The 18,593-nt window shown below is 42.7% G+C and overlaps 1 protein-coding gene and 1 long non-coding RNA gene across 3 annotated transcripts in view; one reads left to right on the plus strand and one right to left on the minus strand.

The window, feature by feature from the left end:
* Positions 1–4,465: 4,465 nt before the first annotated feature.
* Positions 4,466–18,593, minus strand: part of MKX (mohawk homeobox) — a 60,554-nt gene continuing 46,426 nt past the window's right edge. The window contains exons 6-7 of one of the 2 annotated variants that reach the window (XM_082193816.1): positions 9,211–9,244; positions 4,466–7,963 (exon numbers count right to left, since the gene is read on the minus strand). In XM_082193816.1, the coding sequence (XP_082049942.1) occupies positions 7,777–7,963; positions 9,211–9,244 (221 nt within the window). In that variant the 3' untranslated portion in view covers positions 4,466–7,776. The remainder of the gene's footprint in view (positions 7,964–9,210; positions 9,245–18,593) is intronic. The other variant, XM_082193817.1, reaches the window with a different exon arrangement.
* Positions 9,253–13,269, plus strand: LOC309515730. The gene is made up of 2 exons (XR_014212637.1): positions 9,253–9,585; positions 10,411–13,269. It is a non-coding gene; the product is annotated as an uncharacterized lncRNA (long non-coding RNA).

Raw genomic sequence — 18,593 nt, forward strand, 5'->3', positions numbered from 1 at the left:
GTTGAGAAACCTGTCATTCCTCCCCCTCAAAATAATGTAACGTTGTGATATCATAAAAGAAAGAGATGTCCCTTATTTGTGGTTATTTACGGCACTGTAAATCAAGTATGTACCGTCAAGTGCCAATGAAAATTGTTTAAAAATCAGCCTTAAATAGCTAAACTCTTAGCAGCAGCTCATAAAATGAGTCTTGGCAGGTCTTAGGTAGTTATGGTTAGAATGACAGTCCTTTAGGGACTTAAGATAGCCAAAAGCAGTAGTAGTTAAGTACAGAGCGATAGATGAGGGAGTCTGCCGGTCGAGGCAATTTTGCAGCACACTCTTGAAGTCTTAGCACCTCCAAAATTGTTCTGTGTTTGTTAAGTCCAGCAATGTAGAACTTGACGTGGGAGGTGGGAGAAATAAACACTGTCACCTGCTACATCCGTCTCTGTTCCTGTGAGGTAATGACAGTGAAAAAGGAAGTGGCCTTTACTGAGGTAAAAAAACAAAACAAAACCCTGCACTCCCAGAGAAGTAACAGGGCAGTATATCACAATGAGAGTGAAGACAGATGCACATTTTAATAGTAGTCACAGTAGTGTGATTCTGTATTTGCAGTTTGCTTTATAGACAAGCATATCAGCAGTTCATCTTCTGCTTCAGTGTTTAGTTTTGCTTCTGCACTGACATATGGGCTGTGTAGCTTTTTAAAAATATAGACACAGTTAGATGTGTATATTTTCTCCTTCAGCTTATTCTTTTTTAAAAAATAGCTGTAACCTGCCATGGTTATCATGGAGGGAAGCAGCTTCAGCTCAAACCACTGTCTGTAGCCAGTTTGGGTCAGTTTATCCACACACTGAAAACTTGCAGACCTGATAATTCAGAGTGTGTGCTGGGGCAAAAGGAGGATGTTTTATCTTGAACATCTGTTAAAACATGGTACCTACCTTTGCTCCGAGAGTGCAAAAGACAATCAGCCAGCAAGAAACACTTTTAATTGTTCTGTGATAAAAGTGAGCAGAATATCATCTGGTGTAAAGAACCAGCATATTGTAATATTCTCTCCAGGAAAGGGAGGGGGAGGATTAAAGTGGGGTGGAGGGATCATGTCCAGAAAAAGTCTGAACAGGAAAGTAAAAATATCTGAAGAAGGAACCAACAAGACAAATAAAAGAGAACATCCATTAAGAAACCAGACCTCAGCTGCTTAAAAAGTCAGGTGCGTGAGTTATAGTTGTCTTGAGCCAGACCTAACATCCACTGCCAACAACCACATCCACTGCCAATAAGCCAAGCTGACATAACAGTTGCTTTAAGAGAGTTTGGGGAGGGGAGACTGAGGGTGGGGAAGGGGAGGGGGGCGACGGCGAATCTACAGCTTTACGTGTCCATGGCCTCTTTTCTCTTTTAGTCAATTTTTCCTCTTAATGCGTATTTTCATCGTGGTCCTCTTTCTGCTCTCTTCTGGAACAGGAAGCGTTTAGCAATGTGCCCAAGGGTTGGTTTTTATTATTTATTTTAGGGTCGGTCTCACAATCACTGATGTCTGGGGAAAGCCAAATATTCAGTTTACATTTAGTTTTTCTAGGTGACCGTCAATGATGCTCAACCTTAATCTGCAGACTTTGATTTATGGAGAAGTGACTCAAACCTGAAGCATCATGGACTGGCAAGGCACTCCATAGTATCTGAATATTTCAGCTCACACCTCCACATACCCCTACCTATCAAAACTGCCCCCCAAACCCAGCAATGTCCAACACTAAGAGCTGTCTGACAGTAGAATGGACTCCCTCAGATGGTGGTGGACTCTTCTGCCCTGGAGGTTTTTAAGCAGAGGTTGGATGGCCATCTGTCATGGATGCTTTAGGTGAGATTCCTGAATTGCAGGACGTTGGACTAGGTGACTCAAGATCCCTTCCAACTCTGCAATTTTCTGATTCCCTCTGTGAGAGCCAGGAAAGGTCAGGAACGCATTGTAGGCCCATGTTTCAAAACTGCATTTCGTTTCCTGCAACAAAAGGCTTCTGGAAAATGTTTTCCCTTTAGGGTATGTTTGGTGTAGCAGGTGCGGTGGTAGCTCTGGGGCTGATCAGCGCTGTTCGTTGGCAGCTTTTTAAAATACCCGGTGATGAAACTGAACTGACAGTGAACTTCTGAAGGCAAACAGTGTGTTATCGAGCCAGAACCAAAGACATTAAACTCGAAGGTCGGAATACAAAGCATATGTGCTTATGATCCTTTTAAGCAGCCAAAGGACCTGGCACAGAATTGCTATATCATAATACAGACTATTCCCTGTCTTTTAAATACTTGAGCACAAATTAGATGTGATCTTGCTGTGCATCTGTTATCACGACGATACAATCAGCTACCATGTGCCAGATCTCTGCAGCGAGCCGCTGCCTCCTACTCCTAGAACAATTTCTGTATCACATTCCACATAAACTCCTGGGCAAGAGTCCAGTACCAAGTTAAACCTATTGACATCAATGGGTTCAAGCGTGCTTAACACTCTTTTGGATTGTAGCCCTGAGATATTGAGCAACAACTTAATGCGAACAGAACATGCATATGAAATCTATGGCCCAAGGAATGATCATTTATTTCCAAAATGGCAAGCTTGTTTTTTATTTTTATTATAAATAAAACCAAGTTACTTATTTTATTAAAATGGTTACATATGTTCAAACAAAGACCAGCAATTTTAATGATGCTTGGTTTTCTACATCATAAATAACTGAAACTCTGTTAGTTGTTGGCTCACCACTGAGCATGCTTCTTGCGTTTTTAAGAAAACTTTTAAATCTGTGTTTCAAGAAACTATGCAGCAACAAGAAGACTAAATTAAAGTAAAAATGTAACAAAAAACAAGGACAAGTGTCTCTTAAGTTTGAAACTCTAGGGTCTAATTGAATGTTTGTTATGTGTGGAAATCAACTGGCAGTCGCAAGTGTTTACAGCTAATGGGCTTCAGGAGTGTGTGGTTGCATACTCTTGGCACAGAAGGGAATTCGTGTGAATAACATCAGCCTGTCCATTTGCAATGCATTATGAATCCACTGGATTGTCCAGGCTTCATATAAATACTGGGCACCTGATCTCCTGCCCTTACTTTGACAAAGAACAGTTCCTTCTGATGAGTAATGTGTGGATCCCCCAATTCTACACCATAAATAATTTGGGAGGTCCTAATTTTGTTGCTGAACTTCCTCTAGATCAGTGTTTCCCAAATTTGGGTCTCCAGCTAAAACCCCCACCATCCCTGACCACTGGTCCTGCTAGCTAGGGATGATGTAGTCCAAAAACAGCTGGAGACCCAAGTTTGGGGGACCCTGCTCTAGATCAAGGTTCTTCAGTCTTGGGCTCCAATGTTAAGCTACAGCTCCCATAATCCCTGACCATTGGCTAAGCTGGTTGTAGAAAATAGGAGCTGGGAGTCCAACTTCTACAAACCCATGTTGAAGAACGCTCTAAATATTGGGCAACATTACCTAGGCCCAAAATTAGATTCAGTCAGTACTGATCAACCTCACTCTGCCCCTGTTGGTTTCTTCCAAACCTAGATAATGTGACAAAGACAGCTCCTGGTGGATGTTGCAGTGGACCCCCCTTTAGACATATCATTTGGGGCCACAATATATTATGTGAAATGCAGTATTCATTGTTCCCAGAATCCATGTGTACTGCCCCCTCCCCATGCCAGGTTGAACCATAATGGATGACTTGCAGTAATATCAAAGTACCTTGGGAGTCACATTTTCCATATTTTCTGGCAGCCCTAGATACTGCTATGCATGCTTACAATAACATTCATAGCCTAAAAGAAGCCCCATCATGGTGCCTGCAGCAACCTCACCCTGTGATGCCCTCACTGAGGTACAGTTGCAAAAGGAAACTGGCATTGAGGAGGGCTCCAGGGAGGACGTTGCCCTGAAACAGGCACATTTTTGATTTGGGCTCTGGTGGGATCTAGGCTTGATACTAAATAGACCTGGGGAACAAAATCTGTGGTTAGAAACCTGCATTTGCAGGCTGTCCCACAACACTCCTTCGGTCTGTGGTGTTTGGGCTCTAGAGCCCATCTCAAAGCTCAGCTCCAACAGGTTAGATCCCTGAACTCAGGGACTCATGGCTGAAAATCTGAGCTTTCCAGGTCTGCTCACAGTTCCAGCCTGGCCCTAACACCAAAAGGATGGACCAGAAATACTTGCTACCCCCAAGTGGCTGCACTACACAATCCAAGATGCTCCATGCACTCTGGAGAAACATTACACCTCTCAGAGTACCTGATTTTTCATAGGTGCCCCTTATAAAACAACTTATACACACTTGCACACAGAATCTTTAATACTAGCAAGTCCTGTGGCTTTCGTTCTTTTCAGTCCGATGCCGTTCTGAGTAAGCATGGTTAGTTTTGTGCTGTTAGTACTTCCGTTTTGTGGCCAATCACCCAAATAAAAAGCAGAGAGAATATGTCTTACAGAAAAGTTTGGCAAGACAGTTTATTGTCACAAAATAGTTAATAACAGAATAACTTATAATAGTATGAACTAGAGTGAAGTGTTTACTCTGTTTTCTTTAAAAACTCACATTGTTATGACAAAGTCTAGTTGATCAGGTCACTGAAAGTCACTGTTGTGGGGGGAGACCTCTTTTGCACGAAGATGCAAGTCAACCAAAAGTATCCTTCAACTGTTCATACAGTCGTAACATATATTTCCTGCTTTTTATGTCAATGCAAAATAGCAATTTTAAAAAAGTAAAAATATATATATTTATGTACAAAATATTTTTTCATATCAAATCATTTTAATTGTACACTTTAAAACAACAACAACCACAAAATGCTATGTTACATCAAGATGCGTTCTACATGTTACATCGAGGTTTGATATCTGCTATCTAGATTATATTAGTGCAATTGGAACTGGCTATGCTTGAGCAACGCGTTACATACCTGAAAGTCAGCTTCACCAAGGGTTTTGATCTTCCTCACTATACGGGAGTTTGCCATATATGTCAAGTAAAGAAGGAATGGGCCTTATTAGAAGTTCACTGGGTCTTATTAAAAGCAGAAGGGGTCGGAGTAAAATTCCAATAGGTTACCCAAACAAAAAGACTCAGTTCAGATTTTAAATCTAAATGTAGTTTATTTTGCTCTGGCTGCATTGCCTGACCCTCATTATTGTATTGCAAACTAGCAAATCTACAAGGACATCCAGTTCCACACTGTGTTTTGCGCTGATCCATGCATGTAAGGTCCTGAAACTATCCCTCTTTCTGCATCTGGATAGCTTTTTCCACCGGAAAAATTGAACTCACCCAATACCTGCATAGAAGATGAAGTGGATCAGGTTCTAGGCATTTTGCTTAATGATCTTTGCTGTGACTCTGCCCACCTCAGACAGGGTTTGGTCAATTTTTTTAAATGTACCAAACTGGGTTGAGTATAAAAACAGGATTAGCAGCTTTCCTGGACTGAGAACTCATTTCCAAACTAGGATCTCTAACTAGATTTACAAATATACTGTTATTCAGATGTTACATTAAAACTGGTTTAAGGAAAATAAGCTAGGTTTCCATTTCCCCTGAACTGGACTCTGGACAATCAGCTCTTTTCCCAGTTTTATTTTACTGACCCGAGTATAAGCTATATTTGTCTTTACTGTTGCTTATTCAAGAGTGTAAACCTGATTAGAATATTTTCGTATGGTTGGAGCAAAGTATACTTGCTTTAGTCAAATTTAGGAGTTTAAAATGGTGTTTCTAATGCCCAATTTAGCATCTACTTTGACTTTAAATTGCTTCAGTGCCACAATTGTTTGGTGTGTTGTGTGTGCCCCATATGTTTTTAATTCCAATGATTTGCTTTATATAATATATAGATTTCATTATGCCTTCTTTCCCCCCCCCCTTCATTGAAATGGGGATTTTCTTCATTTGATACATTCCGTACCAAAATAAAAACATTTTGGACGCATTAAGGCAATAACAGTTTCCGTCGTGGAAAGTTATTGAGCTCCAGTATAAATAACAAACTGAAGCATAGGTTGATTTGGTACCAGAAAAGTGATCTGCTTTGTTTACTTACATAACAGTTTCAATAAGTCAGAAGGAGAGCTTAAAAGGAAGGAATCCCAACTGGATTTACTGATGGTTTCATCATTGGGATGACGACTTAAACTATCACAATGAGTCTTTTTATAGTTAAACATTTGAACTACATAAAAGAATCAGAGCTTGTTCTTATATAAGGCTTAAATCCCTTTGAACTCTCTATTATTGTTAACCTCCAATCTCTGTCAATGTACTGACTAGGCAATCTGAGAAGAGGCATTATAAGTAATGTGAATGACCATTCTGGTCAACGTACATTTTTCTTCACATAAAACACACACTCAAAGGCAGCCCTTTTAGTCCATATGAAAGAAAAAGCTCTGGGACTGGGCAATTCCATTATAATGGTTTTGTCCACCTGTGGCTATTGGAGGTTTTTTTTCCTTTTTACATTCACATTGCAAAGTACAGTGGTGCCCCGCAAGACGAATGTCTCGCAAGACGAAAAACCCGCTAGACGAAAGGGTTTTACATTTTTCGATGCGCTTCGCAAGACGAATTTCCCTATGGGCTTGCTTCGCAAGACGAAAACGTCTTGTGAGTCTTGCAATTTTTTTCGCTCCCCCCCTTTTTCTAAGCCGCTAATAGCCTTTTAGCCACTAAGCCGCTAAGCCTTTAATAGCCGCTAAACCGCTAATAGCGCTAATCCGCTAAGCCGCTAATAGGGTTGCTTCGCAAGACGAAAAAACCGCTAGACGAAGAGACTCGCGGAACGGATTATTTTCGTCTTGCGAGGCACCACTGTAACTGAAGCAACGGCTTTAATGTACGTAATCAGGATTCTCCTTGAAAAAAGATGAGACTCTTCCCCCACATACAGTATTGCACTTATGAAAGGAATTATTCTTTGTATTTTGTAACATATGGCAAATGCAGTCAGGAGGGGGGGACGGACCCATAGAGGCATAGCAACGTTTCCCCCATTTGAATAAGAAAAACCCCACATAACTTGTTAACCTAGTGGACTTTTCCGTTGTAAAATGTAGCAATTTCACCGAAAAGATTTATTTAATCCATACAAGGCAAATGCTCCAGGGCTTTTGAGAAACGTCTACCCTTTCTGAGGTCAGCTTTGAACTGGTCAGGATGCATTTAGAAATTACATGCAAAGGTTAAGCGTTGTGGCGTTGGCACACTTTTGAGGCACAGTTGTATTGAGCTATGCCCACGTTCTAGCTTATTGTACGAAAGCAAGGCACTTATTGTTATAGCAATGCAGCACTTAATGTGCAGTTTGATTAATACAATAAAATAAGTTAATAGTTTTGACTTAAAAAACAAACAAACTTGGGAGGCTTCGCCACCCATAATTTACATGCCCTTTATAGAACTGCTTTTATATTTTATTCCAGAAATCAAAATATTTTAGCCTGAGGGAGCACTTCTTTATTGCCATCTTTGTGCATAATTCATTGGGAATGTCTCTTGCACAAGCAACACTGAAACGAATGGGAATCGTACGAGAACACGCCCAGGCTCTTGAGAGATTGCCATTGATTTCAAGCATGCCTGCTTGAGAACTTCCCATTCTTATTTTTACTGACCGTGCTACAAAAGGAACCTGGTTCTCAATTCTTGCTTCAGACCTCTCATTCTGATCTTACGGGGGGGAAACCAATGGCATGAAAAATACATGTCCACATGTGTTGGAAAGAAAAGCAACAACTCTCTTTAAAACGGTGGAACTAGTGGCACTTTGACAGTCTTGACTTCTGATATGTGTGACGATTTCTGAATGATGCAGCTGGTTGTTCCCTGGAGTTTGTCCTTTCCTTGTGCAAGGTTTGTTAAGGCCATCGCTGCGTTGATCTCCTTCCAATAGGTCTCATCTTTGTTTGATCTCTTTCTGTTAGCTGCACTAGAATCAAGCAACAAAAAATGTTTCCGTGTCTGATGATGATTCTTGTCAAGTACTTAGAAAGCGAGGCAATGCATTTTAAAGCATTTTCATTTTTAAATAAGTCGTCTTCTTTTTTTTACCAAGATAAAACAGCAGAAGGCAAAGAGAGAGAGAGAGAGATGGAGAAACTGAACTACAGTGACACAGCCCACTATAATTATATAAATATTATATTATATTAAACAATACTTAGATTCATTTTATTAATATTTCCAGTACTCCTGAGAAGAACATACCACATAAAAAAAACAACTTGAAAGCGAACCTTGGAGCAGACAATAAGTTTCTCCAAATTCCCATCTTACTGTCCTTCACTACCTGTTCATGCAGCAGTTGCAAATTCATTTCCTGCACCTTTTTTGCACACAAGGAGGGCAGGATGCACAGGGATGAATGAACTGTCTAAGATAAGGGTGTGTGTGTGTGTGTGTGTGTGTGTGTGTGTGTGTGTGTGTGTGTGAAATAAGATACTTATTCCCTCAAAGTTAAGGGATTTCCACTCCCCTCCTTTCCCATGCCTCAGCTTGCAAATGGGGAAGAGTCGGTTTCTGCACACGTTCTCTTTTATTACAGAGCAATCGCTTCTTATGTGACGGCTAGGTTTTGAGGATCAAGCGAAAATCGCACCCAGCCCAAACTAACCCTTTGAGCCACCCTGCCTTCTACAGGCTGGCTAGTGAGGGGGAAAATCCTGCTTGGCGCACCCTGCTAGTGGCGCATCTTTGGCCAGCAGCACAGTGGCTCTGGGAGTTGTGGGGATGCTCCCATGAACTGAGCAGACCTTGCCTGGGAAAAAAGGCCGAGAGCTGAAAATCTCTTTCCGTGGCAGGCCTTGACCTTTCTTCCTGGGCAAGGCCTGCTGGAAGTGCCCTGTGCGTGAGCTGCCTTTGGCTCTTGCATGATCTCACGGCAAATCCCCACCAGTCCCAGAGCCATGGTGCCACTGGCCAAAGTCACCCTACTTCCAGGTGTGCCAAGCAGGCCTTGCCTGGAACCTCTGGTCCTTCCCCTCACCAGCCCACCTTCAGCCAGGTATGGTTGAAATCGTGTAAGTCAAATGCACATAAGATGTGGGTTTTGCAAAGCCCCTCCAGGCTTGCTTGCCAAATACCTGAGGTGAACAGGGCAATGTTTGCCCATCCCCACTCCTTGCACCTTATGTACACTTCTGAAATAGGCAACTGGCAAAGGTAACTTTTACTCACCTTTCACACTTGCTAGGTCCATTTTCCAGAGTTTCTGAAAGGAGATAATAATCTGGTCAATCCACCATTTTCATTCATTCATTTTTAAAGCAGCACTGGATAGCATTTGGATGGCAGCCATAGTTTCAGACACATTTTTGCTCCCAAGGTATCCCATCAACTCTCTGAATTGCACAACACTGAAAATGCATGGCTTAATGGAGAACATTCATATTGAGTCTAGAGCAAGGGAATATTCCTCCCCCCTCAGGACTACATCCCTGTTGAGAATTAATGTTCTTATGCTGGACCTCCAGAAGAAGGAAGAAAAAACGCCACCACTGGGATTCGCTTTCATTAGAAGATTCTTGCTGAAACACATTTGCCTTGATCCAGGTAAGTCACACTGCATCTAGAGTCATTATCTAGATCAGGAACTTTGGGCATAAATAGGATGCAATAGAATTTGCATCCAAATTCTTGCACAACTAGTCATACACCACTAGAGCTGGCCTGAGGTCAAATTGGTTTGTACACTTTGCGAACTTATCTTTTTAATTGGTACCAGCCTTATTCAAGGGTTGCGTTTCTCTTTGTGTCTTATAACCTCAGCAATGAAGGTGGTCATCTAGATGTGTTTAGCATCTGCTGTGTGAACGGGCTGTTAATCTGTTTTTAAAGCAAGGTAAGTGCAGTTTTTAATTCATAAGAGCTGCATGCTATTTCATTTCAATGGGGGAAAGAACTATAAAATAAAAGTGAGTTGAAAAAGCAAGACCAGACTAAATATTGCAACACAGGAAATGTTTTGTAAGGCCACTGGAGGGTGCATTTGTGGTTGCAAAACTCTTAATCATTATTCAGTATGCACCATGAAAGCTATGACTTCACTTCGCCAAACCTTTATTAGGCATTACAAAAAAAGCTATGAAATCTAACAGTGAGGACAGTGGACACCGTCCACTCTGTAGACCAGGCACAGGCAAACTCGGCCCTCCAGATGTTTTGGGACTACAACTCCCATCATCCCTGACCACTGGTCCTGTTAGCTAGGGATGATGGGAGTTGTAGTCCCAAAACATCTGGAGGGCTGAATTTGCCTATGCCTGCTGTAGACCAAATTATGAACAAAGTTGATGAACTGATGCTTCTAAGAATTGGTCACCTTCATGTCTCATTGACTTCATTGCACTGTAGTTCTGACTATCCAACATGTTTCAGAGTGCAGTCTCTTCGGAAGACAGAAAGGTCATTTTCAAAGGTGGCACCATTCATCATTGATGGAGGAAGTGATCACTTCCTAGAGTCCTTGAGGATGAAAGACACTCTTATGCAGTAACTGGTTGCTGGCTGTTTTCCCCTCCTTCTTGTCTCCAAGACTTCATCATTTCATTAACACCAGGGGAGTGCTATTTTTCTGGTTGGTTAGGAAGGCCTCATCCTGTTTCCATCATTTGCCTCCTGCCTATTGCTTCCAAGAGGATTATAAATCTCCTACCATTCCGAGTTCTTCGCCCTATTAATAGACCTTTTCAGCATGTGACAATACTAACTCTGTAGCGTTCAGTGCCCAGAAATTAGTCATTGGTCAATACTAGCTCTGTGTTGCAACATGCTGTTTTTCAGTACCATATATTTATTATGCTAAAATTCACTCTCAGTGCTGCAGATGCATACTAAGGTACAATACTACTATTACAGCCAGCTATTGGGAAGAGGTAGTTTATAAAGATAGGCAAATCATCTCTGGTGCCAACTAAGGGGGCATTTATCTTACTCCACACATGGCAACCCCCTGCAGTTAGCATCTGGACAGCAAATAGAGGGCTTATCCACACCAGAGCAAAATGTGGACCTCATCCCAGTGCTGTCCCAGACCTTTACCTCATTAAATGTGCCCCCCCCAAACCCTGGCCACTTTGGACTTTACAATGATTGAAAAGGGGCAAAGCCCTAGGACAATACTAGAGTGGGAAGGTTGCCATGTGGACACCCTTAAAGTAACGGGGAGACAGGCCAGTGACGATCCACATTTTGCTCTAGGTCGGACAAGCCCTGAATAGGCACACAAGTCATCTAGCAACCTGCATGCTGGAGATGTATACACACAATGGAGAAATGTATTTCTATTTACATTATAGCAACTGTTCCTAAATTTGCATCCTTTTGTACAAACCAGCACATTGAAATTCCATGCAAATCTGTGTCCTCTTTTGTACCCCCTTCCCCAATTTTTAAAGATAGTCCTTTCCTATTCCTATCGGGTTTGGAAAATTAAAGCTTCTGTGTTGTTTTCCAAGGTGTCTGCAAATCATCTAAAAAAGCAGAGCTTTATTAGGCCAAGGCTGAGACACTGAACCTTGGCAAGGGTTGATCATGGCAATAACCTGCTTCGGTTATTGTCGGCAAGTCCCTGATGGAGGGAATAATATTTTTCTGTGTCTCCTCAGAGTCCAGTAAGCCCTGGAGCCTGTCCAAATATCCTGAGAGGGATTCCAGAATCTGCCACTGAAATCTAGGATATTCCAAATTTTGTTAGCATCCTCATTTATATGGCACCCAGCTAAAAATCTGCAACACTTCATTTATCAGTTCCCATTTTAATACATACTCCTATTCTGAGATATTGTGTGTAAGACCCACCCAAAGAGAGATGCACAAGAGGATTGGGAAGCGACTCTGTACACAAAGAGGCTCTTATGTGTACAAAGCACAGCAGAAAGGGAAGGGGAAAGCAAGCAAGTTCTTTTTTTTGGGATAACTTTCCAATATATTTCCTTCAGTAAATACCAAAATCCAAGACTTATCACTCACGTCGCCTCCTGGGAACACAGCACAGTGCTTATTTTGAGAGTTTTATGCATTGCTCACTACTCCAAAGAACACTAATGGTGTACAAAGAAACAGTGGAATTTTGCAAAAATTTAAACAATGGAATAATGCTGTCTTGAATTATACCACAGCTGAGTTAAATAATGCAAGTGTTAAATAAGTCACTCATCCACAAAATTATACATTTCTTGGTGTACGTTAGGCTTGCCAGATGTGCCTTGGCTTGTTTTTTCTCTCTGAAAAGGACCATCCTTTTAACAAAGCAGGATACCGCTTGCTGGGTTGCCTCTGTTACAGCTCCTCTTTTTGCGAAATATAAACTTATTAAAGAATATGTAATCTTACACACTATGTTGCTAGATAATATTTCTGTATTTGTGATCCCTTTTTGAAAAGAACATCAAATAAAATATTATACATACATATTATTATGCGCGCGCGCACACACACACACACACACACACACAATTCCAATTTTTTGCAGGCACAAATCAAAGTGATGTATAGCATGCTATTCAGCTTGGCATCTTGCTGCCCAGAGAGGAAGCTGCTCCTGTATGCAACTGCACTATTCATGCACTAAGGCCCTACTCTTCAAATCAGACTTTGCCAGGCTGGTTGGGGTGGAGCGGAAGAGAGTTGTGGCCCAAAATATCTGGGGGCATCAGAGGGTGGTTCTTTTCTGTGGCAGTGCCCCACATTTGTGGAGGACTTCCCCACTCTGAGACATGCGCATTGTGCGAACCTTGTTGACCACCTCAGGGCAGTTTACTTTTTTTGGCTTTCTACTTTATGATACATTGTTCTGTCTTGACTGCTGTCACTGCATTTTATGGCTATGGTTTTTATTGTTGGAAATTTGTTTTATTAACTTAATGTATTGCTTCTGCTTGAAAATTTTGATATTTTTATTGGGTTATTGAAAATGCTCCAAGTTTGCTGTTGGAGGAAGTGATTCTCCTCACTAAAATGGCTCCCATTTCTGTTCTTTTACCGTTTTAGCTCATCCACCTCCACATCTGCAACAGGAACAGGTTTTAGCGCAATAAGGATTTGCTTAATTGAAATAACAACATTAACTCCTTTGAAATGGGGGACACTGTAAAAATATGAAGATGGTTGTTGCAAGACCCAAGTATATGTCTATTTTGATGTTTCTGTCAGTAATGACATCAGAAAATCAAAAGGCTCCAGTTGAGTTAGTTAGCCATGACTATGTACCTTTAAAAACAATAGCACTTGTTTGAACTGAGACTAACATCTTGTTTAATTTCTATTGATTGTGGCTAATTTTAGCTGCACCAGGGTCAAAGTTTTCAGGCAAAGCTTTCCATTGCTACTCCCTTCAATGTTTCCTGCTGTCTGCCATTCTGTCCTTACAGATCTAATGCTCCACCTAAAGCTATGTATAATATATGGAATCTAACCCTACTGTCCTGCTCTGCTGGGGCTCACAGGTGAACAGGAAGCAGTGCCCAGAGCTCCTTCTGCTACAAGCCTGGCAGTTCAGGACCTTGGGCAGCTCCAGGCTCTCCTAGGTGCCCTATGGAAGATTTTCTCTCAGTGGCTCAAAGGAATCCAAAGGCTTATGAAGGCTCTTCAAACAGCTCTATGCCCCTTGGAGATCTCTCCACAATTCTCAAAGGGCCCACAGCCAGTTTTGCATTCCCATGCTCCTGCATGGCTGTGGAGCAGGAGAAGCTATAAAGGAGTCATCTTTACACTCTGAGGATCATGGAAGAGCCATGCCCCCAAGACAGGACATCAGGCCTGTGATGGGTGGGTGTAGCTGGGTACAGTTGCCCCAGGCCTTGGAGGTCTAAGCTGGCAGGGGGGTGGGGGGCCCACCAGGGATTGGCTGCTTTTTTTAGTGGGAGTTTATAACTTTATTCTAATAAAACTCCTGCCCTGGGCCTCAGACAAGCTCTGCATGGGACTGCAAGACAGTATAGAAGAGGGTGCTGAGAGCTGCCCATCCCCAAGTGTGAGTCCTCTGAATCAGAAACCTCTTTAGGACAATACTGGGATCGGGATACAGGGGACATAACACCTCTTGCTCCAGTATTTGGAACATGATAAAAATACTATAGTTATTTATTTTTTTAAAACATTATATACCACTTGGTTGTAGGAAACAGTTTACAAAAAGATAAACAATAAAACCTTCACTAAAAAAAAAATCACAAGCATAATTTAAAACATGCAGAAAGTTAAAACCACAATAGATGCACACTTTATATGAGGACAAAAAGCTGAGCATGTTCACCATCACAAATGAAAAGGTCCCATGTATTTAGTGATTGTCAGAAGGCAGTTTTCAATGACACTCTCTCTCCCTCTCAAACACACACACACACACACACACACACTTCAGAGGGGAGCCACACCTTTCAGTTCCCTGGTCCAAGAACTGCTCCTCTCCAGACTCAAAGGACAGACTTCTCAGCCTGTTTCCTCTGGCAGGTCTCCCCCAAGCCCTTTGGTATCTTCCCCAAATCAGCAACACCAGGCTAGAGCAGCTCATGTGCAGGGGTGGCTAATTGGTGGCCTTCCACCATGCCCTTCATCATGCCAGATCACTGGCTATGCTGGCTGGGGCTGGAGGGAATTGGGAGCTCAACCGCAGCTGGAGGGGACCGCAGGTTAACCACCCCTTGTCTTAGGGCATGTCACCTGGCTTCTCCTAGCACTCAGATACTCCAATATTCCTCAGCCTCCCCCAAGTTGCACCTTGGAGAATTACTGCCATGCGACTGTGCACGTTCATTGTTCGCTCTGCTATACTTTATTCAAAACATTCAACAAGTAATTGCACTCCAACCTAGCCCTCCTTTGCTGGAATGACTACAATTAGGCCAAAGGCTGAAGAAGAGCCAAAATGTGGAGCTTGTCCTTGCACACAGTATCAACGGGGCTGTGTTGGACCAAAGGCTCCACACCACCAAGGATGGGAAGGTGGCAGGGCAAATTTGGAACAGCAGTGCCTTCTACAACCCTGCATTAGTTTCTTCTAAAAACTTGAAGGCAAACATTAGCTCAGAAGTAAAGAAAAAGTAAAGTACAGAGTGTATGTTTGGCAGTGTACTGAGCAATTCTGATTTTCATATCAAATATGGCATGAGCACGTTCAACTATTTCTCTTCAAATCTCGTGTGAACTGGTTTTTGTTACTTTTGGAGATGACTGTGTTGACCCAGATTTTCCAGATAACCTGAAGGAGGAAAGAGTGGGAGGAAGAAAATAGCAAGGCAAGGCTCAACAGCACACACAGCTATGATTTAGTGTAGTTTTCTAGGTTATGCACAGTTCTCCCAAACCACAGTTTAGAGGCACAAATGAGGTTTGCATGCATCATAAAGTTTAACAGTGTTAACAGCAAAGGGCAAAGCTGGGTGAACCAGAGTTCATAAAATCATGTTGTTTCAGAAGAAATGTCACAAATGCTCATATGGATTCCAAAACCAAAGTCCACATGGAATTTTACCAAAACTAAAATATGGTTTAAGATTAATAACATCTGAATGAATAACGTTCTTTTGTTATATTCAAGTTTTAGGCCACCCTGTTTGGGGGGAATGCTTGGACTTGGAATCTACAATAAAACAATAAACAGGCTGGTGATACAATGGCTACTGCAATAGGCACAAGATAATATCACCAAGGCAACTATTTGCAAACAAACAGATAGTTTGTTTCCAAAATAGATTTTATCTTAAATAATTGCAAATGCAGTAAATAAAGAGTCCACTTGTGACGTATCATTTGTTCCGTGCTCAGACGTCACTCTGCTAATCAGGCGTTTCATCCCCAAAGGGCTTAGTTATCAAGCTTTGTAGTAAATCATATACATATATAAACGACTTAAAGCAGGGGTGTATCTGTCCCCATCAGCATGTTTCCATTGGGAGGAACATAGAAAGAGAACAAAGACCTTCAGTTTGTTATTTACTGCATTCACAATTATTTAAGATAAAACCTAGGGCACAAGGAGAAGGGGACGGCAGAGGGTGAGATGGTTGGACAGTGTTCTCGAAGCTACCAGCATGAGTTTGACCAAACTGTGGGAGGCAGTGGAAGACAGGAGTGCCTGGTGTGCTCTGGTCCATGGGGTCACGAAAAGTCGGACACGACTAAACAAGATGAAACCTATTTTGGAAAGAAACTACAGTACTTTTGCTATTTTTATGGGTGTTTATTGTTTGTTTACAGATAGTTGCCTTGGTGATATTTTCTTGTATCAATTGGACTTGGAACCTGGTAACTAACAGGGGGAGGGCATGCCATGGAGAAGGCATCCCAGGTTCCCTTTTGATCCTAAATTGATACTGAATGATAATGAAAGACATTATCTATCCTGATTTGGGATTGTAATGGGACAGTCTGATGTTCAGTTATGATGGAGGTAGTGATGGCCACTCACCTTGCCCGATCTGAAATTGGACTTGGCTATTTCTCAAAGTAGGGGCATGGGTGGTGCTGTGGGTTAAACGACAGAGCCTAGGACTTGCCGATCAGAAGGTCGGCGGTTCGAATCCCCGCGACGGGGTGAGCTCCCGTTGCTCGGTCCCTGCTCCTGTCAACCTAGCAGTTCGAAAGCACGTCACAGTGCAAGTAGATAAATAGGCACCGCTCCGGCGGGAAGGTAAACGGTGTTTCCGTGCGCTGCTCTGGCTCACCAGAAGCGGCTTAGTCATGCTGGCCACATGACCTGGAAGCTGTGCACTGGCTCCCTCGGCCAATAAAGCGAGATGAGCGCTGCAACCCCAGAGTCGGCCACGACTGGACCTGATGGTCAGGGGTCCCTTTACCTTTTATTTCTTAAAGTATTATAGAATTGCAGAGTTGGAAGGGACTTCTAGTTCAATCCCCTGCAATAAAGGAAAATGCAGCTGTCCCTTGCGGGAATCAAACCCATGACCTCGGTGTTATCAGCACCATGCTGTAATCAACTGAGCTATAAGGAAACGTCAGAACCCCCCCCCCTGCCTGATTCTAAACTTCAGACACTGGTGTGTTCCTGCAGACATCATTGGGGCCACAATGGATCCCTGAAGCCTCCTCCAGCACAGGGCCCCTGCAACTTGCTCTGCCTCCCCAATTACCTGGTAATAAGTGGGGTTTTCCTCACTCCTTGACACTGTGAATCATTCATATGTCATTTCCCAGGACATTTGAGTCCTTAGTGTCGGTGCCAGGCACTCAGCAGCACCCCAGGTATTAAGAGGGTTCCTGATGTGCTTGCTAAGAACTCAGGCGCTCCAGGAAAAAACTACATTTCCCTCAGTCCCTGGCACCATTACAATATTTAAGGTACCAGGAAGTACATGCTCAGATTATTTTCCAGCCTGGGCAAATTTTAATGGGGATACTGCACTTATTCACAATGTGGTCAAAGGTTATATGCTAAAGAAGCTAATATACAAGCCAGATACTTATAAATAGGGGCTTCGCTACTAGATGGAGCCAAGTTATTTAGTGCTTTTAAGTCCATTACCGATAGGAACATATCAAAATAGACGTTTTCTTGGGTCTTGCTACAGTTCGAGAGCAAATGAAACCAAGTAAGTGAGGACTGGTCCTGATGCAACGTCTGGCATTATGGGCCAGTTTGTAGGCCTGGGAAAAGTACACCAGGATTTATTATCTATGACTTGTAGGCCACTGACAAACCCACAAGAAGAATTGTGAGAGCATAAGATGAGCCGGCTGCTTCAGGCTAATGGCTCGTCTAGTCCAGCATCCTGTTCTCACAGCGGGCAGCCTGTGGGAAACCCTTAAGCACACACCCCATTTCATTTCTAGCAACTGGCATTCAGCAGCATTGCTGCCTCCCATCTAGGTGAAGCTGAGACAAATAGTGTACCTGAAGGAGCATCTCCACCCCCATCGTTCAGCCCAGACACTGATGTCCAACTCCGAAGGCCTTCTGGCAGTTATCTCATTGCAAGAGGTGAGGTTGCAGGGAACCAGGCAGAGGGCCTTCTCGGTAGTGGTGCCCACCCTGTGGAACGCCCTCCCATCAGATGTCAAGGAAACAAACAGCTACAGTCATACCTTGGGTTACAGATGCTTCAGGTTGTGTGTTTTCGGGTTGCGCACTGTGCCGAACCCAGAAGTAATGGAACGGGTTACTTCTGGGTTTTGGTGCTTGCGCATGCACAGAAGCACTGAATCGCGACCCACGCGTGTGCAGACACAGCGCTGCGGGTTGCGAACGTGCCTCCCACACAGATCACATTCGCAACTCAAGCGTCCACTGTATCCGACTTTTAGAAGATATCTCAAGGTAACCCTGTATAGGGAAGTTTTAAATGTTTTTAAATTATTTTTTATATGCTGGAAGTGACCCAGAGTGGGGTACAATTGTTGTTGTTGTTATTATTGGTGCAGACACTGTTTTAAGAGTGTGAGCAAGTTGCAGAGTGGATCTCCATTAGAAGCCAAGCCGGTGCATTCACTCCATCTCAGCCAAGCACTTAAAACTTTTCTAGGGATTTGCATAGTACCTGGTTGTGATAGAGGCACACAAGTGTAATGGCAGCACATCTGGCACAAAGGTGGCAGGAAGCATT

The sequence above is a fragment of the Podarcis vaucheri genome, assembly GCF_965113315.1.
Source record: "Podarcis vaucheri genome assembly, chromosome: 12".
NCBI classification, from domain to species: Eukaryota; Metazoa; Chordata; class Lepidosauria; order Squamata; family Lacertidae; genus Podarcis; species Podarcis vaucheri.